The sequence below is a fragment of the Atractosteus spatula genome, chromosome 7 (genome assembly GCF_055471065.1).
Source record: "Atractosteus spatula isolate fAtrSpa1 chromosome 7, fAtrSpa1.hap1, whole genome shotgun sequence".
NCBI lineage: Eukaryota > Metazoa > Chordata > Actinopteri > Semionotiformes > Lepisosteidae > Atractosteus > Atractosteus spatula.
This window is the reverse complement of record NC_142712.1, coordinates 20,382,815-20,406,534: the sequence shown is the minus strand read 5'-3', so window position 1 is coordinate 20,406,534 and position 23,720 is coordinate 20,382,815. Positions and strand designations below refer to the sequence as shown.

The following is a 23,720-nucleotide window of genomic DNA, read 5'->3' as shown; positions in this document are numbered from 1 at the left end:
TCTTGGAGAACAATTCTTTATTGTTTAACAATGTACATGTAGCCACAGACAGCATACACCAAGAACCTCCAAACATGAAGCAACAATTCAGGAGCCACAGCCCATCACATACTCAGATGAACATCATCTAGAGTCAGCCAAACTAAAAGACCAGTATAGGAGAAAACAGATAAGAAAGGAATGCCAATAGAACTTAAAAGGTTGCAACAGAAGCTGTATGATTTCTATTGCAGATTCCCCGGTGTGAACATCCCAATTAAATTGACTTTTCTGAAGCTGCAGACTTCAGCCACGAGTTATTTAAAAATAATCTTTCCAAAGACTGGCTTTTAAGCTTTTTAACCCAATGGCCCACCAGTATATACTATACAAAAACACTTGGATTTATAATAAAATGTACTTTGAAAAAAAACATACGGATAATTGTTAGTTGTATTGCCATTCTAGTCTCCTGTTGCAGAGGTTGCTGAAAATTATATTGTACCTGCATGTTGTGTGTCACATTTTGTGCCACACTCCTGCTGAATGCTGATTGCGAAAACATGCAGATGCTATTTCACAGTGTCTGCCATTCAAATATTGTATACTCCAAGCAGATGGATACCACTGATTCCACCCTTTCACAGTTTTAACACAAATCCTACAATAATAATGTCAACTGTAATTTTCAAATTTACATTTTAAAACAGACAATAGTGACCTACCTGAGTATTCCGTATATCCTTGCACCCACAAATTGAAAACCACTAGGACACCCACACTTTCCTAATTGATTTTGCTACTACGTTTCTCCAAATTCTTCTGTAGTTGTTCTTGTTTTTTTCAAGCAGTTATTTAGCATGAGAGAGTATCTTTTGAGCCAACAGGAGAATCAAACAAAAGACCACAGAAAACACAACAAGGTGACACCTTATCTTGTTAGAATTTTTACTCCCAGTGAAAAAACAATTAAAAAAAAATTCTCAATTTTGGAGGCAACAAAATATGAAGAGGATAGAGTGGGGAGCTGAGAAGAAACAAGCTCACACTGAAAAGAAAAAAGAAAGGACACAAAGTTTGTGCTGTAGAGCCTTTTTCAGGTACTGTATGTGGTGGAAAGAGATACTGTATAGTGGGTGAAGCAGTGAGATAAAGTGGAGTAAAGAGAGAAAATGAGAAGATATAGAAGATAAACCTACTCCATCTTAAGATAATATCTGATTTAACTGAATAAAAATAGGCTTATAAGAAATTAGGCTTATCATTTTCTAATGAAACATTACTTTCTAATGAAACAAAAGAAATTTAGCGTAATAGCCTGATTCAATGATTTGTAAATTTGTCTATGTTTTCTGATTCAGATACTTTCACAAGGAATTTCACATATTTCTTTGTTTTATTTTAATGATGTAGCACAACTTCAAGCATCTGTTCTTAATGTTGAATTACTGTACTATCTGTACCATTATACAGTAGATGACAATACCTGATAATACTTCAATAAACAGTTCTACCTGAGTAATAAATGCAGAGATCTAAATCTTTAGTACTTGTATTCATTATCACACTTTGTTTATTTAGTCAGAGTACTACCTAAACTGGATTTTATCAATTTGAAAATTTCTCAACCTTTCGTAAAGATTTCAACTGTCTTAGCATTAGTGTATACATTGAACATGGTTTGCAGAAAAAATACACTGAGGGCACCTACATATTTTTTAAAATTTTTATATTTAAAATATTTTTTATTTTGAATACTAGAAAACCAACTTTGAAATAACCTTTTAGTTAAAGACCTCAAGAATAACAAATAGGCCTTTAATTAGATAACCAAAGTAAAGTTAATATGTTAGTTTTTTTATTTTTATATATTCATTTTGTCTGGTTTTGTTTAAAAGTCTGGATTGGTTCTATTATGGGGAACAAAGTTTCTAGAAAAGGGGCAAAATTAGTTTTTTTGTGTTTCTGTCATGTAAGTCCCCATTCACAGTTTTTACTGCTTTCGGTTTGGTTTAAAAGGTCTCTAAAAATTGTCATTGGTGCCATTTCACGTGCAGTTAAAGCAAATGAGCTAACAAACAACAGACCTTGCAAAAATGAGATTCAAACATTTTTACATTGGACTTTAATAATACTCCTAATTTGTCTAATTTTAATTATGCTATAATTCAGTGAAACATTTTGACGTATCTGGAGTGGAAATAATAACGACAAACCAACTATTAGTAGTACTTTTCAGTGCATCCCCAGTAGTAGTTTTTACTGATCAGTCTGAAGGGCAAGAATGAAGGGGCATCACTGTGTGTACTATTCCATTCCCAAGACATCATGACCTTGTTTTTCCTTGGCCTCTGTGTTGGGGCCTCTCTCAAAGAGCAGTACAAACCACAATGTGCCACGGAATTGCAGAAATCCACTGGCAGGGCTAGGATACTCCATTGTCAGCCCTGGCTGATACTGGCTTAAAGGTCCTACTGCAAGGGTCATGAGGATCCCTGTCTCTTCTGGTTCAGTACGCGGAGTTTCTCCAGCTGCTCACTGCGCTGGTTGTGGACTGTTATCAGCGTCCGATTCTCCTCGGCAAGCACGCTGAACTCCTCCTGAAGATGAGCAGCTTCCTGGCTCATCATTTCATCTTCAACCAGGGCAGCTATCAGCTCTTTCCTGTGACAAAAAAGAGGAATCTGTCATATTCCCATATTTTATACTTTTTTAACTGGTAACAGCTGAAAAGAATGAGGCATTCAAAGTTCCAGAATTAAATTTAGAACTAATAGTGGGGTGAAACTGAAAAATAAAATATATTTGAGACGTTGTACTATTTTGGTTCCATCAGAACCAGAGTGGAAAACAATCTGACTCAGAAAATCTGTTCAAGGTAAGTTCAAGGACATGAAACTTAACACTGACCAAAAGTGCCAAATTTGTGTTTCCTTCCCCATGCTTAATGTCAAGATGAACTCTTACATTAAAGTCAGGAAAAACGTCATGTTCTATTATCATTATTAATATAAAACTGATTTGCCGGTGCTGCAGATTTTTTTAATTCCAATGCATGAGCCAAACACTGCAGAAAAAAAAATCTGTTCATGAATGGGATTTAGCTGAAAGAAAACATATGTGTTTCTTTGTTTGATTTTATGAGGAAATTAATCTCTATGCCTTTTTTTCCAAATGAATCGAATTGAGGAATTGAAATCTCAGCAGGGCATTTCCCTGTGACACACTTGAATTTCCTGTCAAACACAGCAGAGAGCACAGAGACAAGGATTGTTTCCAGTCTTACAACCTGTGTGTTGCTGATAAGTATTTAACTGTTACAGGCTTCATGCTGATATGCCTCTGTAGATCAACAACACAAAAAAGGAACACGTGGAAAAGCTTGTAAAAACTGGCCTTTGTACACAGAAACACTTTTTTGTGTTGTGCTGAGGGGAGGTACAGTAAAGTATGGTGCAATAACCTTGGATAAATTCCAAACTAAGCATTGTAGTTAGGCCATAAAAATGCAGAAAACTGACTTTTATAATGACAAGGAAGCACTATGAACTATAGCCAATTAAAGGAAAATAAAGTCTTGTTTATAGACAAATATTGCTGTATTTGAAGTGTGAACATTCATTTCTGTTTTGTTTAATCCAATAAATATTTAACACTGTGCCCTGAAACATTCATGCCAAGTCACTGTGTTTTCTATTTTCTCCCTATAAACAGCAAGCACGTACTGTACATAAACACAATAGAATGTCCTTTGAACTCAAAAACGAATTATTTGATAAGTGCTAAGGATTTATGTTAATAATGCAACTTCTTATGTTTCATTTCAGAGCATATGGGGGAGCAGTATGTGTCACTGGTTGCTGCAGTACAAAAAAAGTAAAGTCCGTATCAGAGCCACAGTGACTCATCAGGCCAGAGCTTATTTTGGTTTCCTACCACAGTAGAAGTAAAATCAACCTTGTCCCATGACTTAAAACTCAGATGAGTCTTGGCAATAATGCACAACCAGTTGTGTGTAGCTCATGTATGTTTGAGCAAAAGAATTTCTCAGACTGTGAAGAAATGTAGACTTCACCCAGTCATTAATTTCCTAGCCACTTCTTCCAATTCAGGATCACAGGGGAGTCACAGCCAATTAACATACCAGTATGTTTTTGGACTGTGGGAGGAAACTGGAGGAAATGCACACAAACACAGGGAGAACACACAAACTCCATGCACATAGCACCCCGGGAAATGGATTTGAAATTATTCTCCCTTTTTATTCTGGAATTTTACTGTACAGTATGTTTCTCTCACTTTTCATGCTCATGCAGGGTATAAGCTGTAGTTGCATTTCTTATCTAGATAATACTCTGTGCTGTAATAAACAGCTGATTATTTGAATTTTTCTTTTTCTGTCCTTCCAGCACCAAAGTGTAATGATCTTACCTCTGTGAGCATGTCTTCTGTTATTGTTCATATTATGTTAAGTTTTATAAATCCAAAACTTATCCCGTGTGAAAAGTATTATCTTTTTCTCCCATAAAAGCAGACTAGTTAATGAAGATGAGTATAAGAAGAACCAGATTAACAAACCTCAAGCGGCGGATCCTCAAAAGACACTAAGTAACATGATTTTAATAAATAAGGTTTGATTCTTTGCTGATTTGCTTTCCCTGTGATTCATTTTGTAAGCTTTAAAAGTCCTTTGTAATGATGTACTTTAACTACAGCATTAATGCATAACAACTGTAATGAGGTGAATTTGCTATATTTTTTCTGGACAAGTACTTGTATTATATGTTTTATTTACAGTACATCTGGCCACTGACCCAAATCTGAGATGGAATCAATTCAGACTAATAGAACATGTGACTGCTGTTATTTATTTCCTTTGAATAAGTGAAAGTATACATTTATGATTTTGCGCATTTTTTTCTTTCACATAAATCTTGGGTCATGCTACAGCCCACTGCCGAAAGTCAAGTTGGGAGAACAGGACTATCCTTCTAACCTAATCTGGGATATTAGCACATCTTTTTAAAAGTTTTCAGTAGTTTTATCATACGTGTTCACAGATCTGGCATTGTTATATATCATTATGACATACTGTATGTAGAGTAACATATTTTTTTCTGAAGAATCTACTCTTGTATTCAAGACATTCTCCGGAAAGTTACAAAAGTTCCTTATAGTCCTGGAAAATGAAGGCGTGACTCCCTAGAGTGTTCTGCATTAGTTTTTCAGCCTTTATGGCAAATTCTTGAAGATCATTATCCTTTTTCTTTTGCTAGGGATTAGAATTTTCAGTAAAATAAGGGGTTTTCATGATGAATAGGGCACATAAAATATTATGTTAAAAGCTGACTTTCAGGGAGTATCTTAAGACAAAGTAATAAAAAAATAATAACTTTTAACGTTAGAGATTTGTTGAAATATGGGTTGGGAAGATAGGGCTTTTCAGAATATTTACTGCTGTTTGTTTTTGATTGAGTAGAGAGCTATTTTATAATGATGTATTTTGAAAATGACAAGGTATTAGAGGTACTGTAACACGTGATTGATGTAATTATAGGGTGTATTTTTGAACAATGCCACAGCACATCAGCATGGTTACCTCCAGGTCATTCAGTGCTGAGCACAGTGTGTGGAATTGTGTCAGACTGGCAATGGACTCTGCAAGGTTGAATGGCTTCAATTACAGGTTCATTAAAACAATTACATTTATTCTTTTTTTTAATTCATAATGTGTCCTAAAATGTCAGCCAAGGTATGGTGTGGTTTCACTATGGTAAACATAAATAAACAACCCAACAGACAGTTTTTTTTAACACTTTTGCTGAGTTATGTTCAGGGAAACGGGATTATGTTTATAAAAGGAATATTTCAACCACAGCAATATAATTGACGCTACTGGTATAGGAGTCATGAGAGAAATAGCTCTTTCTACAGTGTGGTTATTCAAGATTCCAGACATTTGTTTTGCAAACACTAGAGCATGTAACCTGTAGTTATACATGATTTGATTCAAGCTGTTCAGAAAAAAACTGCCTGTCCAAGTTCTCCTAAACTGAAATTAATTCACAGACAGAATTCCCCTATCACTCTACACACCCCAAACTGTAATTTTAATGTTCTGCCTTATCTCAATCATGGCCTAACCTCAGAACTAGACTTAAAATTGCTGAATAGTGAATACCTACTCTACATGTGAGCAACTGTGCACTTTTAAGACATTAAATATTCATTTCCATGGAGTTTGTTTTACTATTTCAAAATAAAAACATTGACGCAACCTGGAAATCCCCTGATTTCATATACAAAGTGATCTTAAAATAAAGTTGACTAAGCTCCTTTTTTATAGGGGGCAGGGGCTGGAGTGACACGGAAGAGACTCCGTTGTAATCTTTTAATGTAAAGAGGTTCTAGAAATGAAACCTCATTCCTTCTTTGGATCTATAAGTACAGCTATAGTGTTTATATCTTGATACAAGTCCAGATAATCCATCCATTCATTTCTTAACCACTTCATCCAGTTCAGGGTCACTGGGGAGCCGGAGCCAATCCTGGCAAGCAGCGGGTGTGAGGCGCCAGTCCATCCCATGCACATCCCAGGCCCCATCCCATCCCCATGTCATGCCCATCCCAGTCCATCCCATCCAGATGTCATGCCCAACCCAGTCCATCCCATGCCCATCCAATGCCCATCCCAGGGCAGACAGACCCAAACACTGACATGTATGCTCTTTCACCACGGCCAATTTTCCCAGAGGCCAATTAACCGACCAGTATGTCTTTGGACTGTGGGAAGAAACCAGAGAATCCAGAGGAAACTTACACAAACACAGGGAGAACATAAAAGTCTAAGTAGCCTGTTTCTCTGTGTACAAATCTGTATTTGTTCATAGTTCATGCATGGGGGCTTAGATAAAACTAGAAGTGATTTTGATAGTTTTCAAAAGGAAAGTAGCATAGTGAATTGTGGTTGAAACCTATGCCAAGTTACTGAGCCACTAATATTACCAGCATTAGGAAATGTGAAATGGAAATTTGTTTTCACTGTACATTTCTTACCTTAAAGAAGTGAAAGTAAATGACATAATAAAACAGGAAGGATGACATCAGCAAACAACATACCTAGAGATGAATTGAAAACCTACTTAGCTGGCTACAAAATATTGCTTGTTTTGTGAACTTTCTGATGCTCCATTCCTATAAAAGATGTCAATTTGCATTTTCCAAAACTCCTATTTGCAATGACTTACTTCCGTTCCTCCAGCCGAGCAATCTCCTTCTTGACATCGTGAAACTCTTTGGCCATTTTGCAGTGGTCCTTGTACACTTGCAGGGATTCAGGCAATGACTGATAGGGAGGCAGCGGCTGGAGAAGAAGTGAAGAAATGAATTTGTATGCATGAGAAGAGGCAGGGATAAGCATTCTGATAAAAGCCAAGTGGAAGCTGGGGCATGTTGAGAAGCAGGTCAGAAATAACAACTGAAAGGGGTGTGATAAGCCTATCAGCAAAGGCCAGTCAACTTTCAGCACTGCTGTGAGAGCTTAAGCAAGCTGCCTCTGGCATGAAGATGACACTCTTGTCTTCACTTGACTGACTAAGGAAACAGGGCAACCCCAAAAAAGCTGAGAAAGACAGTAATAAAAGTTTATGTCGATAATTTCGTGCACCATTTTTTGACGTTTTTCCAACAATTTTATTGTATTAAAACTCACATTTACTTTACTACGACACAGCATTTCTCATTTATCATTTTACCATATGCAGTATCTATATTTATGTTTTCTCACGCCTTACTAATCCTTACTCTGCTTTTCCCTTGTTATACCAGTGAAGATTCTGTAAGGGTCCACATTTGCTCATTAATGCCGCATTTTCCCTTATATGAATTTATTGTTGTTTTGTACTGTAATGCTTATGCTAATTGCTAAATAAATCATAATAATCCAGGGCATTTATATGGCACTTGGGATGTGGAGGAGACCCACAATGGATGAAAGTTCCAACCTTGAGCCATAAATAATAATACTGTATCTTGTATTTCCTTTTCTTTTAACATATGCTAACATGTTTATTTCTTCAAATTGGTCCCATCTACAAGAATTAAACTGCCAAATCCAAGGGTGTATAGTAACTTGGCTTAAAATGGATGTAGTTATAATAATACAATCAAAACATTTAGCTTATTCCTTCATGAAAGTATGTACTGTAGGTTTATTGTGTGCTCTAACTGTACAGATTCGTATATAATTATAATTATTATAATAATAATTTTTGTATTGTCTGTTTTTTAAGAGCCCCATCTGAGGGATGCATGTTAGCAAAATATCTAAGGAATTTGAGATGAGAGGTAGAATACTTCATAAATCATACCTGCAGAAAGATACACAAAGAAAAGCCTAAAAATCAAGATATACAAGGGATATTGTGCAATTAGAGCGGCTAATTGTGATTGCTGGGGGAGTAAACTTTCAGGTTCTGGTAAACTGTGAGGATTCCTGTAGGAGTGCTATAAGGAAAATATGTGGGTTAAAGTAATTTTACTTACTTTTAATGTGAAGTTTATACATATTGTTTGTAGATTCTTGTAGGTATTTTTCTGTGTGTAAAACATAGCTGCTTAGACACAAACTAGTTTTTGAGAAATCAGACTCTGTAATATTATTGTATCGTATATGAATTATAGATGTCTATTTAGAAGAGTGACTTGGTGGTGAGGTAGATAACATTGCTACCTCGAAGCGCTAGGGTCCTGGATTCAATCTGTGTGGAGTTAGTATGCACACCCGTGTTCATGTGGGTCTTCTGGATGCTCCGGTTTACTTCCACAGTCCAAGACATTCTGGTAGTATTATTGGCTTCTGGGAAATTTGGCCTTGGTGTAATTTTGATGGTGCCCTGCAATGGACTGGCATCCAGTCCAGAGTGTATCCTGGCTTGCGCCTGTTGCTTGCTGAGATAGGCACCCTGCATTGGATAAAGTGTTGGATGAAGCTATTAGCAAATGGATGGATGACTATTTAGAAGTGCATGTGCAATATACTGTACATCTTAGGAAGACCTACTTCAGAGCTTTTGTACATTGGAAAATTCTGACATGATGTCTTGGCAAGTCTTTGACAGTATTACTCTGTCTTCCCAAGAGTGAAAGAACTGAACCAAAGGAGCCTGAGTCTTTGTTCTTATAAGTGGGACCATCTGGAAAGAAATGAAGTGCATTATACGTGAAGCCACAGCAACTGTAAAATGGGTTTTTAGAGGGAAACCCTCATGGGGGACAAACAGTAGCAGCCCACACACATGCTCTGAAAACAGTTACAACACATGGAAATTCGATGGCAGCACCACTTCCCATGTGTTCCCTGTGGTTCTTACTTCTGCTTTCGGTATGAGACAGAACAGACAAGTTAAAAATAAATTTCCCTTTGAGACTCTGACTAGCTCTTTCTGGAGCTTTAATTCCCTTTTAATTCCCACTGTGAATGCCTTTTAACTTCTGTTGTGTCTGAGATCATGTGTTTAATAAGTACTAATATACTGTAATACTAAATACACTAAGGTTTCAGACCACACACCTTAGAAAAGGTTTGGACCATGCCCTAATCATGGTCAACGTATTGTAAGTAATTCAAATATAGATTTTTTTTTAACAAACAGCAAATGTTGGTTATTTGCATTTAATCCCTTAATTGGACATGTTTGATATTTAAATTAAAATCTGGACAGTTACCAAGTGTCAAAGAAAAAGACACATCTTACAGTGTGTTTCATTGTCTATAGCATTTTGGTTTCTGTAGTATATGGTGGTCTGAACTGAATAGAAATAAACATGTAATATACTCTATATATATTACATTATACTGTGTATAATATTCATGCCTCCGTAAACAGAATGCATACCCAGTAGAAACGAAATACGCAAAAATGCAAGTGCTGCTACCTCAGAGGTTATGGGTTTGGTTCCAGATTGCAGTTTGCCTGTTCTCCTTGTTTTTGACAGGGTTTTTTTCTGGGAGCTTGTATTTCTTCCTACCTCCTAAAGACATACTGGCTAGGACCATGCAATGTAATGGACTGGGTCCCACCGAAGGTACAGTCCTGCCCTCCGCCCTATAATACCAAGATATATTCTGCACACATACAGTAGAGTACAGTACTGCAAAAGTATTCAGATCCTTCCTAGGGTTTCCCTTTTTGTGAAATTACAAAATGATACTCTTCTTTTAGATTGAATATTTGAGTTCAAAACCTAATTGCTCAAACTGAAGACTCCTAAGGGTTAGAAAAGTTGCAGTAAATGTAAGCAAAAACTAAATAGGAAAGTCTAAAATGTATTGATTGCATTATTAATCAGACTCTTGAGTTCAATATTTTGTGGGGGCACCTCTAGTAGCAATTACAGCTGCAAGTCTTTTTAGGTAAGTCTGTGCCAATGGTACACATCGGCTTTTTTCATAGCAGATTTGCTCAAGCTCTCTCATGTTGCTTGGGGATCACTTACAGGCAGCAGTAGGAGTCAACAGGATTCAAGTCAGAACTTTGACTGGGCCACTCAAGGACATTCAATTTATTCTTTTTAAGTCAATCCAGTGTCGTGGTAGATTTGTGCTTTGGGTCCCTGTCCCGGCAAAAAGGGGAATTTTTGTCCCAGTTTTAAGTCTGAGGCAGGTTTTCCTCTAAGATTTGCACGTGCTTTGTTCCATCTATGTTTCCATTAGTCTTGACGAGATTTTCATCCCCGGCTGCTGAACTATAACACAATGCTGCCACCATTCATGTTTAACAGCAGGAAGGTTGCTGACTGAGAGATGCCCCATGCTGGGTTTGATTGAGATGTAATACTTTGCATTTAGACCAAATAATCCGAATGTTGGCAGGTCTGACCACCTAGCTTTTTGCCACATGTTTGCAATATCATTTATAGAAAGTGTTCTGTTGCAAAACCCCATGTGAGATGTTTTCTTTTCAGTTCTATACAAACCCCTTTGTGAGATGACTGGAATACAGTACGTTGAACCAGAGATGTTTTCTCCCATCTCAGGTTCTTATCTAATTCTTTAAAAGTGACCATTGACTTCATGGTGGTCTCATTAACCAGTTTCCTCCTTGACTGGCTGCTCCATTAGGAGTGATGCTCTGATCTAGGCAGTGCACCCAATGCCTTACACTTCTTAATGATCAACTTCACCATCACAAAGAGATATTAAGGGTCTTTGATTTTTTTTCGCCATCTCCTGATCTGTTTGTTTATACAACTTTATTCCTGAGTTGTTTTAAAAGTTCTTTGGTCTTTGTGGTTGAAGGTTGATATATTATTAAGATAGATATACAGATGTATTTATTTTGAAATCCTGAGATTTATATTTATTTTGAATCGTGCATTTGCCAAAGCAAAGGGCTGGAATACATATGCAGTCATAATTTTCAGCATCATGATGGAAAGCTTTAAAGCAACATAATGTGAAAAATGTGCCAAGTTCTGAATACTTTAGCAAGGCACCATATACTGTACATACATATTGTATATTTACTGAGCAGAGCTCCAATTTACTGTGAGCCAGGGGTCAGGGATATACTGTATCTATATTAATATTGGTCCCCCCTTTCTACATTCATTTAATACACATGAAATTATTAGTACTGTTAGCTGCAATGAATAAGTGTTCATTAAAGACTGAAAAATATAGATAAAGACTGAAATATATATAAGAACAAGTAATAGGTTTATTCCATGCTGAAAAGAGAAGAAAGAAAACACTATGTTTTGGCTGTTTAGTCTTCTTCAGGTGTGAGAAAGACAGGGCAGTAAGCAAAGGTAATGTAGCAGGAGAACAAAAGCTGGGAGAGAGGAGGAGCGGGAGGCGGGAGCAGGGGACAGACAGAGTGGTCAATCAGGTAGTGTGAAGTCAGGATAGGTAGAGAGAGGTGTGAAATGAAACCTACAATGAATAGAGAGAATTTAGAAGAAAATTAGCCTGTCGTTGAGAGAAAAGGGAAGGTGTGATCCTAGCTGCAGGATAATTTTAGTTTCTGTCGTCTTTCTGATGTAAGAGTTCGGAAAACCATCTTTGGGAACACAGACGGCTGTCAGAGGTGAAATGAGAAACAATAGGCTTGAAGAAATCTTTAATCTTAAGAGCCTTTCCTGTTTCCCCAATGTAGATGGGTGGACATTTACTGCAAGAGATACAGTAAATAAGGTTGCTGGAGGTACACAATGTCATTTGAGTGATCCGGAATTGTCTTGAGGGGCCTTGAATGAGTGTGGTGTTAGATATCTACTTCACTCGCAGGTGATACAGCGAGCTCTGTTGCAGGGGAAAGTGCCTGATGTGGATGATTGCTGAGGGTGGTCAAGGGAGCTGTGAACAAGAAGGTTACGCAGATTAGGTGGTCGGCGATATGAGATGATGGGGCAGTCAGAAAAGAGGGCCCCAATGGAGGGATCATCCTGTAGGATGGAAAAGTTGTCATTAATAGTCCTGGGAATAGGAAGTGTGTTGGGGTGGTAGGGAAGCACCAAAGGAATGCGGTTGTTACGGTGGGAGTTCCTGATCGAGTTGATGGTCCGAGGGCAAGGCCCCTGTCAATAACACTGTTAGGGTATCCTCTGTTGATGAAAAAAGAGTACATTTTGAGGGCTTGGTTCTGGAAATCGATGTCGTTGCTGCAGAGTCGTCGTAGCCGAAGGAACTGTGAAAAAGGGAGAGAGTTTTTAGTGTGTTTGGGGTGAAATGAGCTAGACAGAAGATAGCTGTATGCAGCTAATGGAGAAGTTGATGTCTAGAAACGTCTATTGTCTATTGTTTGTCTTTTGTTTCTCATTTCACCTCTGACGGCCATGATCACACTAATCTCTCCGTCTGTGTTCTCAAAGATGGTTTTCCTAACTCCTACATCAGAAAGGCTACAGAAACTAAAATTATCCTGCTGCTAGGATCATACTTTCCCTCTTTTCTCAATGACAGACTAATTTTCTTCTAAATTCTCTCTTTTCATTGTAGGTTTCATTTCACACCTCTCTCTACCTATCCTGACTTCACACTACCTGATTGACCACTCTGTCTGTCCCCTGCTCCCGCCTCCCGCTCCTCCTCTCTCCCAGCTTTTGTTCTACTGCTACATTACCTTTGCTTACTGCCCTGTCTTTCTCACACCTGAAGAAGCCTCCATGGCCGGAATGTTGTGTTTTCTTTCTCTCTTTTCAGCATGGAATAAAACTATTACTTGTTCCTTTGCAGCCTACGCATGTTGACACAGCTAACCACCTGTGATATTTAAATATTCCTCTATCTGAAAAAAATGCCACATCCTTTTCAACTTGATACTCTTGATACTCGCAGAGGTCCGTTGTGTTACTGGGTCATTCAGATCATTCAGAATATTTTGGCAAGCATGTATTGGTAAATGTCTGATTGCAAATTTACCAGTTACAAAACTTCATCATGAGTGGTATTTGGAGTTTAGAGGTTCAGTGTGGATGAATGTATCAAAATAGCTCATTCATGCAAATCTGATTTCAGTAATGGGTATCAACCACTAAACTATTATAGCTGTGTTGTGCTTGTTACATTTGAATTATTTCCTCTACCATTTGCCTTTACAGTTTTAAGTTCAAGCCCAAATGCAGATGTGAGATCATTCTTGGCATTATCAAAAGTCCACATTCTTTTTTTTATAAATCCCACAGCAGTCATAGACCATGAAATTCCCAAGGAAACACTAAATGACACAACATCTGAGGAGAACAAGAATGACCAGAAGAAGGACACTAAAGCAGACATCGCTGGAAAAAAAGAAGAAAAGCTGTCGCTCAAGAAGGCGCCTCAGACCAATAGCAATAGTGTAGCTGTTAAAGGGCTCAGCAACCTTAGAAACACATGTTTCTTCAATGCTGTTTTACAGGTAAAATCTGTCTTCATAAAGCTTCATAAAGAACAGAATGTGCCCAAGCAGGTTTGTTTGTTAATGCTGATATTCTGCACAGCTATCTCCTTGCTTTGTTGTTATTGTCTAGTTATTTAATGTGGGTCTTCAGATAGTTGAAGAAAAACTTCAACAGTTATTTCACTGCTTTGTATGTGTTGGTATTTTTTCAAACATTAAGAACAGTAATCTTTTCACTCCTTGTATAGACGTCTATGTCTTATCGAATTTTTTCACAGTTGAAAATGCCTATTTTCTCTATAGGCAGTAGAAGCCAGTATTTATACAAATGAGGTAAAATAAATGAAAATTACAATCACTCCTTATGTAAATCCTTGGACATAGTGCTGGTTGGTACAGTGTGTGTCTTGGGTGTAATGTGTGCTTTAGTTCTGAGAAAAGGTTCTTGGATACCAACAAAGTAAAAAAACACATTTAAATTTTTTTTCTTATAAAGTTAGGATTAGAAATATATAGATAGATATTGACCATAGCTCAATAGCTCAATAAACAAAACTAAAAAAATAAGTAATTAAATAAATCAATAAATTACATTTTTCAGCTGAACGTCTTCTTTCATCTGTGACTGTACAAATGTGCCTGAGTTGTATTAAGACTTAGCTCTCTTCATTGGCTTCTTGTCAGGTACAGGGCGGACTTCAAAATCCCTCTACTTACTTATAAGACTCTCAGAGGTCAGGCACCTGTCTATCTAATGGAACTCATTAATGTATACAATCCAAGTCGCCCGCTTAGATCACAGAATGCAGGTCTTCTTCATATTCCACACATTAATAAAAAAAAACAGTTGGCGGTAAAGCCTTTAGTTACAGGGCCCCTAGCTTACGGATCCCATGTTTGGGATGCCAAGTCAATCTCAGTATTCAAATCCAGACTGAAAACCTATTACTTCAGCTGAGAATACTCACACCTTACATCATAGCCTGCTGCAACCATGGCTGCTGGTGCTGCTGTACGTGCCATAGTGTGTCCCTATGTTGGCCCACCAGGTAGATACATCTGTTCTGACTAAACTTTTCTATTTTCCTTCCCACATGTCCTGATGGCGCCCGGGCTGGGCACCATCTGAGTTGGATGCTGGATCACTGCCGTGGATCCAAGAGGGACATCGTGGATATAGCTATCGTTTAGGAGGATTTTGCTGGTCTACAGAGATCTGCATGGAGTACTGACATACAGAAGACATGATAGATGGATTAATACCCTGTTTTTAATTGTATAATGTTAGCATCCCCAAAGGGTTTAGGCAAACAGTTGTCCTTGGACCCCTAGAGATTTTTTTTCTCCTTACTAAGGAGTTTTTGGTTCCTCTCCTCAGTTGTCTCTTGTCTTTTCTGTTCTGCATTCACAACATGTATGGTCACTTGCTTTGTTAAGCACCTTGGGGCAACCTTGTTGTGAAAGGCCCTATATAAACATAAATTGAATTGAATTGAATATTTAAATATAAATAAATGTATTTTCAGAGCACATTTCTTTAAACATTTTAGTGTCCCTTCATTTATAATAATAATAATAATAATAATAATTGCTTATACCTACATAGCTCTTTTCTGGACACTCCATGAAAGCGCTTTACAGATAATGGGGACTCTCCTCCACCACCACCAATCTGCAGCACCCACCCAGATGATGCGACGTCAGACATAGTGCGCTAGAACACTCACCACACATCAGCTATCACATGAAACCAATTCATACATGGGGATTATCAGGAAGCCTTAATTGGTAAATGAGAAATTTGGCCAGGACGCCAGGGTTACACCCCTACTTTTTTCGAGAAATGCTCTGGGATTTTTAATGACCACAGAGAGTCAGGACCTTGGTTTTATGTCTCATCCGAAGGACGGCACCTTTTTACAGTATAGTGTTCCCATCACTATACTGGGGCATTAGGACCCTCACGGTGAGTGCCCCCTGCTGACTCCACTAACACCTCTTCCAGCAGCAACCTTAGTTTTTCCCAGAAGGTCTCCATCCAGGTATTGACCAAGCTCACACCTGCTTAGCTTCAGCAGGTTGCCAGATGTGAATTGCAGGGTGACATGGCTACTGGCAATATATTTAGTAGTTAGAAGTTACAGTAATTGATCAAGGGTGATGGGTCTCATTTGGCTGTTTCTTGAAAGAAACCAGTGTTTTAGTTTCAATATTATTGCTGGGTAGCTTGTTTCATACTCCCACAACCCTTTGGGTAAAAACATTCTCCTGTTCTCGGTTTTAAATACTTCCACATGGGGCAATACTGGCCATTCCATCCATTTTCATAGAGGGTCCTTAGGTTAGGTTTTACGCTGGAGCATAACATGGCAGGTACAGGGTTCAAGGTGGGACTACAAGCATGCTGGGATACCAGTTGATTTCAGGGCCCACACGCGATGATGAGAAGGAGCAATATAGGGAAAATAGGCAATTAACCTGGACAGAAACTCTATATACAAAAACATGCAAACTCCACATAAATGGTGCTGGTCTGAATCCAACCCAGGACCCAAGAGCCTTGGGGCAGAAGTAGTAGCAGCACTTTTTTAACTTGCATATGGAAGGAAACACATTTTTGTACCCATGCGATTTATGTGAACAATTAAAGGTATTTAAAACGCAACACATAACTAAGCCTGTCTTAATCAGTGACTTATTAGAGCTTCACAAACTTGTTTGCTTGATGATCATGGTATTAAAGTCCACTAAGTGAGTAGAGTTTATTCTGGCATATTCTGAAAATGTGCTTCCAATATGCACTGCAGTCCAAGAAAATAGTCGATTCAGAAAAATCAGGTTTGTGTCAACACAATGTTGTAAGCATGAATATGCATGCTAAGCATGAACAGACACATACCAACCCTCAGATATCTCTACGTACATACAGTATGCAGCATTAAATCTGTTTGCCTTATTAATCTTCATTCTGGGCAGTGAATGAAAAACTATAGGAAACTCCTCTTCACAGTGTGTACACAGTTGTTCTTTTCTCTTACCTTTGGCTGGGGAGCATGTTAACTGTATCACTGTCTGCTTTTACTTCCTCATGGTAAGAGAAAACAAAACTGTGGTTTGGCGGTCTCTAGTGGATATCAATTTATCGCATATAACAACGCCATTCTTTGGAAAATACTCTTGCTTGCAGCACTTTTACTCAATTGTTGGAAATCTATCTGATTTATAAGGGTAAATACGCTTTAAAGAAATTTGGTTACATTTATTGCTTTGTAAAATGAATCCCTCTTCATGTACAGAAGACATAGCTGCTGCATCAATATTTGAGGGAGTTTCCATGTGTATTTTAATTTTACTGTGGATGCATTGCTTGACCCAACAACAGCCATTAAAATACGGACAAATACTAAGGCTTCCAGCTCCCCTTCCTTGTGAGCCCATTTTCTGCTAGATTTTGGGCTTACTTAATTGAACACCGCAATCAGCTCATAATATTCAAATTAAATCATTTCGATTTGTTTTCTGTATTGGAAAAGAGATTTTACCTGAACTAAAAAAGCCCTCAGTAACTTGAAAAAGTCAAATAATATCGAATAGAAAGCTCTTAAAAAGCTTTTGTTAATTACAATGTTAATTCCATTAAGGTTCAAACTGAGCAACTGAAAGCCTTCCTAACGGACTTTAGGGTCTTAGAGATGACCTGCATACCCGGACATCCTCACTGCTACTGACCATCTTCTTGCTGATGCTGCAGGTCCTGAGCTGCAGGGTTACAGACCAGCTGCTGTACTAGGCAGAAAAGATGTTCCTGACCTGTGGGCCATTCAGATCAATTGTTGATCACACTGGAGCTGCTACCTCCAGTTTCTCAGTGCTTGGCTCTCTTCTCCAGCCTTGGAACAACACATTTCTAGTTGCTGCATTGGTAGGAGGTGAATTTCCTGTTACACAGTAGTGCAACCTTCTTAGTGCTGCTCTTTCATTGAGACAAAGAGTTTTTTTCTAATTACTTTGCAGTTCTATAAAGGGATGACTCTCTCTGGTCCATTCAGAATCTGAGGACACCTAACTCTACTCCTTTCATTTTTATACTGCTTCTGCACCACCTACTGTAACTGATCTGGGATTTGAATGAACCTGGGGAAGAGCTCTCTGTCGCTGCTTCAGATCTCTTTGTTTTTGGGAGCAAGAGTGGATTCAGTCCAGACAGTAGTGATGCTTACAGAGTAGCACCAGGCTTCAACACCTGATCAGTTTTTTTTTCTCCAGGAGCTGTGTTGAACTTTTCACCCATTCCTGGAGCCGATAGTGGCAGCGTTGCAGGTGATACCAGTGGACCTCGTGATCCAGGGCACTGGAAGCTTGTTTCAGACTCCCACCACCCTTTGTGTAAAGAAGCGCTTCCAGATATTAGTTTTAATACACCATTGCTTAGTTTCCACATGTGTCCTCTAGTTTGAGTGTCACAGATCATCACAAAAGTTTCATCCCATCATTTTAGTTTATTAAAGTAAGAGGCAATAGAATGCACAGCAGTAAAAACTTTGTAACAACATCTTTTGATCAGTGACAATGCCCAGCCTGTCATGTTGTTCCTATACTTTACAGTACTGTTCAGAAATTGACTTCTGCATAAATTTCTTGGGAATGTCACATGGTTTTGGAGTACCACAATGCTACTCAGGTGTTAAAACTTACCTGTAATTGCTGCTCAAGATCTGGAAAAGTCAAGGGTAATGACTCTTCAGCATCCTTCAGATCTATAAAAAAAATTGACCAAAAAACATTATTTTAAATCAACAAAGTTTCTTTAGCAGAGCAAATTCAAACTCTTTAAAATATGTTTTGGCAAAACATTATATACAGAAATCAATACAAGGCTTTACCTAGCCTTTTCTTTAATCTTGCTCAGTGTCCTGCTGCAAAAGTGCAACATTATCAGCACAAAAAGAACACTTACTTAAAATACTTCACAGTGGCTGCACTGGTAAACTCCAATGAATATTTATTGTCGGTTTCTTTGGAACTGTTTTAAAATTAGGTCTATTCCCTGCAAGGCTGGTCTTAGCAGGATTCAGTTACAATTCACCAAAATTACCCTTGAGTTGGTGCCATTAAGGTGTCACTTCACAGCATTTGGCCTGAGAATGCTTGATTATGTTTTTACAGTATATGTCCTAGGGCTGCTGTAGAAGTGTTTTTTTCAGCTTTAAAGTTGTGTAATGTATTATGTATGTTAGTGTATATGTTTTAGTACTGTAGAAAGAACATCATAAGTTTTTTAAAACACTTTACATGCCAATTTGTATAATGCAAAATATATCCAGTAAGTACAGTATGTGTAATGTACTATATAATTGAACACACATATTTATTGACTGTACCTCTAGAGCCCATTGTTCAACTAATTATTCTAATTTCTGGACCTTGTACTGAGTTATTTAGTTAACAAAATTCTTTACTGTGTTAACTAATTTCTTTTAGTTTACACTACCCTAGATTGTGTTTTGCACCATTAAACTTTTACAAGTCTTTTATTATTTCAGATGTAAAGTCGCCTTGGATAATGTGTCAGCTAAATTATCGTCATAATGCTAAGAAAATGAATTATAACATCCATAACATTTTTAAGATCTCCTACAATGTGGGAGTGTCACAGTCATCATTAATTTAAGTTCTAGGGTTTGCTGCAATTAAGGCTTGAAATTATGTTGATATAAAATTTTGTATATTATAGTGTATAGAGACTGCAATTTCCAAGTGTTCTGGGACTACTGTTGAGTGTTCACAGTCAAGTAGGAAGTCAATAGTGGCAGGTGAAGTGTTAAATGTTTTTAAATAGAGGTCAGTATTCTAAAAGCAAATGAGTGAATCATGCGCCATAGAGGTATTAAACAGGAAATATGATGCCAGGATGTCAGCTGTTCAGCTGCTCTTGAAGCATTTGGCTGAATAGCTGTAAAACACTTTGACAGCAGTATAACAGAGAGTCCCACTGTGCAGTTAGGGTGATATTTTGTTTTTAAAATGCCAAAGCTTACCAAAATAGAGAACACTTGCCAGGCTAAAGAATGACTAAAATTAAACTGATAAAACACACAAAGGCCTGTGGTGAATAAGCTCTGGAAGTTTCCCACAGAGAAACCCAGTGGAAAACTGAGAGACGGGTGATTTTATTAAGACCAAAAAGAAACAAAAATGAGACCATGACAATGAATCTCAGCATCCCTTTACTTTTCTTTGTTTCTTTATTTATTGTGGCCACATATTATGTCCTTTTAAAACCAGAGTACCTCTTTTGTTACAATATTAATAATTACCCCCTCATTCCAGGTGTGACAGGTGTGTCACTTTTTATGTGGAGCACATATATTGATATAAACATATTATTACATTGTCAAGGCTAAATTTCAGTGTCAATTTTAAATTAATTTCTGAGTGTTTTGCTCATTTTCAAAAAACAACCATGCCATATACAGTAGTCTTAGTTGCCATATTTGAACCCACTAGATGGTAAGATATTTTAGGAAAATTGGGGGACTTCTTGATACTTACAAAGAAAATATGTATTTTATGTTATTGACAGAAAATTCTAACTTAGCATTTTTGCAATAGTGAAGAGGCTAAACCTGCCTTGAATGGCTTTAAATTAGAAAAAACAATATAATACATTTTACAAACGAGAGGAAGATTTTTAGCCTTCAGCCTTCTAGCCCACTTTGTTGTTAGTAGTTAAATGATCCAAGGATCTCATCCAGCAATTTATTGAAAGATGCCACAGTATCAGTTTCAACCACATGAATGGATAGCTTGTTCCATACTCCCACAACCCTTTGAGCAAAGAAGTGTTTTCTATTTTGGGTTCTGTTTTCCAGTTGTGCCTACTAGTTCATGTTTCAACATCTATTCTGAAGAAATATACTAGGTTGACTTTGTTTGAATTCAAGCCCAATCACCTTGGGCTTTTCAAATACCAAAATGAGACAACAGAACTTAACCTCTTACCTGTGGAATCATGTAAACTGAAGGCTATTCGGACTTCTGGTTTATCAGGAGACACGTGCCTTGTTGTGGTGATCATTTATCCTTTTAAAGAAATAAAAACATAACTGAAACAGCAGCTATATAGGAGCAATGGGTTCCGATTATAATAAATCAGTGAACCCACTGTTGTATTGAATAACAAAAGTGGACATACAATAATCAATTATAAAACAACACTGTCATTGGAATTATTTTCTTTTGCAATCATCCATATTACACTAATAATGTGTTTGAATTTCAAATTGAAACCTAAGTCAATATACAATATAATATAATCATATTAAACTAAGAGGAGAACTTAGTCTTCAGCTGTTATTGATTTTTTAGAAGACTCAGTAATAAAAGATTTACAGTACCCTGTAAAAATCCTTAGGGGGTTATTGTGTATTTGAGGGACAACCCTAAGCAAGATTTTTTTAGGTTGTCTGGTCCAGAGATTCACAAGGATGTTGTTAACAATTGTCAGGCATGTTCCAAATGCCTCTTCCCTGCCCAGATCTCTGCCAGAAATAAGTGTAACATGAATCCAACACTGTTGGTTTGAGATTGTTTTCAAAGTGTTGCCATGGATATTGAGGGGCCTCTCCCAACCAGGTCTTTATGTAGGAGTCACGGCTTAGCGATTAGTTACTGTTACCCAATATTCTAAGTCTTATGGAATTCTGTTGATAAGTGAATAGCATAGACCTTGAACAGTAAAGGCCTTAAGCATGGTGGAAATTAATTCTTTTTTTTGGCTCACTTGTCCTGGTGAGGGTCACAATAAATGATACAGGGTCACAGCGGAGCATATTTTGTCAAGCAATGACCACATGGCAGGATAGACTTTGGACAGGACCTTAGCCGACCTCAGAACACACACAGGCACAAACATGCACACACAATCACAACAGGGACAATTTTCTCAGAAGCCAATTAACCTGCGCACCATTATGTCTTTGGAGCACCCAGAGGAAACCTACACAAACAAGGAGGTCATATACACTCCAGGCAGAAAGCACCCCAGGGCCCCCGCACAATGCTAACCACCGTGCCACCATGTTGCTCACAAATTATTTACGTCCCATCATAATTTTACCGCATGAAACTGTACTGAGAAGGTTTATTTCTGTTCTGGTTCTTTGTTGGAAATGTCTTAGGCTTATGTGTAGGCACAAAGCTCTCTAAACCTCTATAATTACCACAGCTTGAAGAACTATTTTAACTAACTTTCTGTATCTTTAATAATTAATACTTCTATTTTGTGGAGTGGTTTTAGCTGTACCATATTTAAACAATATTGTTTTATTCTCAGCTTTGAATCTTGTGTTATTAATCAAAGCTGAAAACTCAAAACAATTTCAAACACTAATATATAAAGAATTGTAATTTATATCTGAAACAACTCAACATAATTTTACAGTCCCTAATGTCCAGCAGTGTGACTGAGTATATGGAAAATGATGATATACAACCTTATATTAATACATACTGAGAACATCTATTTATTATCTATCCAATAAAGTATATTTAAAAAGCAGTGGAAGTTAAAAGGTACAAACGCATATTATGAAGTCCAAACTATCAGTCTGATGAAGAAATGTTGATCTTCTTCCTTATATTGTCAATATTGTTAACACTTTTCCTGTTAAATTGTTTGAATTACCACAGAGACCCTGTTGTAACCAATACAAAAATACAAAGCAAATCACATAGGCTTGCCTTTCAGCTGGGTCTCGTAAAACAAATAAATGATCCCAACATGGATAGAGAAAAAAACTTAATATACTACCTTCACTGATAAACAGGATAAAACAGTGAATACACACAATTTGAAATAGACATTACTATTATAAATCAATTAAAATACAAACAAGTGCAACAGTGTATCTTGCTAGTCTGTCAATGTTTCCCAAGATTTTCTGGGGAGAGACAATTTTGTTTGAATACAGACTGTCATATAAAATGTTCCAAAATAGAAAGTTTCTCAAAGTAGGAGGGGCCTAATTTGACTCCATTTGAATTTGTACCTGTCAAAATTAAACTAACAGCTACATCTGAAAATGACAATATTATATTTGAAATAGATCAAAATGAATGACTGCAAGCTGCCAATGCCAACAAAGCACTGAAGCAGTGAGAAATTCTTTCAAAAACATATGCTCGCTAGAGAAGGCAGGAACTACCCTCTACTAGAAGCTGAGAACGAAACTCAGTAGGCACAGAGCAGCACAGTATTCTGACAGTTGATTAGAAATCTGTAGAGCTACCAGTTCAGGAGAGAAGATGCTTTATGTTAAACATTACAGGCACATTTTGGGTGAAAAGTTAACCAGATGCAATAATATATCATGCCATGCTTTATTTATACAGTATGTACTTCAATAAGGATCCAATTACAAAAGGATAAAGGCAATATTAATTCACACTGACTTACCTTTAGGAAGTCAATCCTAAGGGTGAGGTAAAACCAGGGCCAGCCTTGTTTGCCTTGCTCTCCTACAAACAAAAGATCTGACAGCCGGCTGCTGTCAGCACTTATAAGTTAAGACCAGAGATGGGTAAAGATTGCATATTGCTACTAACTGTCCTTTCTCTGGTGTATTTCTAAACTCTAGTCTCCCTTCTTTGTGGGTGAGCTTTAGATTTTGTCCTCGGTTTTTGATGGGAATTCCCGTTTATGCTCACAAGGATGTCTAGAGAGAAACCTTCTCACGAAGGGCGCTTAGCAAGCTCTTCACTGCACACAGTCAGTCGCCTCCGAACATGTTCACATTGAGATAGCTTACAACACAGACAGCGCTTGGCAGCTGAGGGACGTTGTCGGCATGCCCCTGT

The 23,720-nt window shown here is 37.6% G+C and overlaps 1 protein-coding gene across 2 annotated transcripts; it reads right to left on the bottom strand.

Annotated features, from left to right (window-relative positions):
* Positions 1-915: 915 nt before the first annotated feature.
* On the bottom strand, positions 916-23,720 carry map3k7cl (map3k7 C-terminal like). 2 transcript variants are annotated; one of them, XM_088921797.1, is made up of 5 exons: positions 23,320-23,720; positions 20,865-20,945; positions 18,558-18,619; positions 7,227-7,342; positions 916-2,643 (listed from the first exon to the last, which is right to left on the bottom strand). In XM_088921797.1, exons 2-5 carry the CDS (start codon positions 20,938-20,940, stop codon positions 2,463-2,465), a joined length of 435 nt encoding a protein of 144 aa, XP_088777923.1. In that variant the 5' UTR covers positions 20,941-20,945; positions 23,320-23,720; the 3' UTR covers positions 916-2,462. The 2 variants fall into 2 exon arrangements, with proteins under 2 accessions (XP_088777923.1, XP_088777925.1); XM_088921799.1 differs by lacking the exon at positions 916-2,643 and adding an exon at positions 8,711-8,942 and having other exon boundaries at positions 7,235-7,342; positions 23,320-23,696.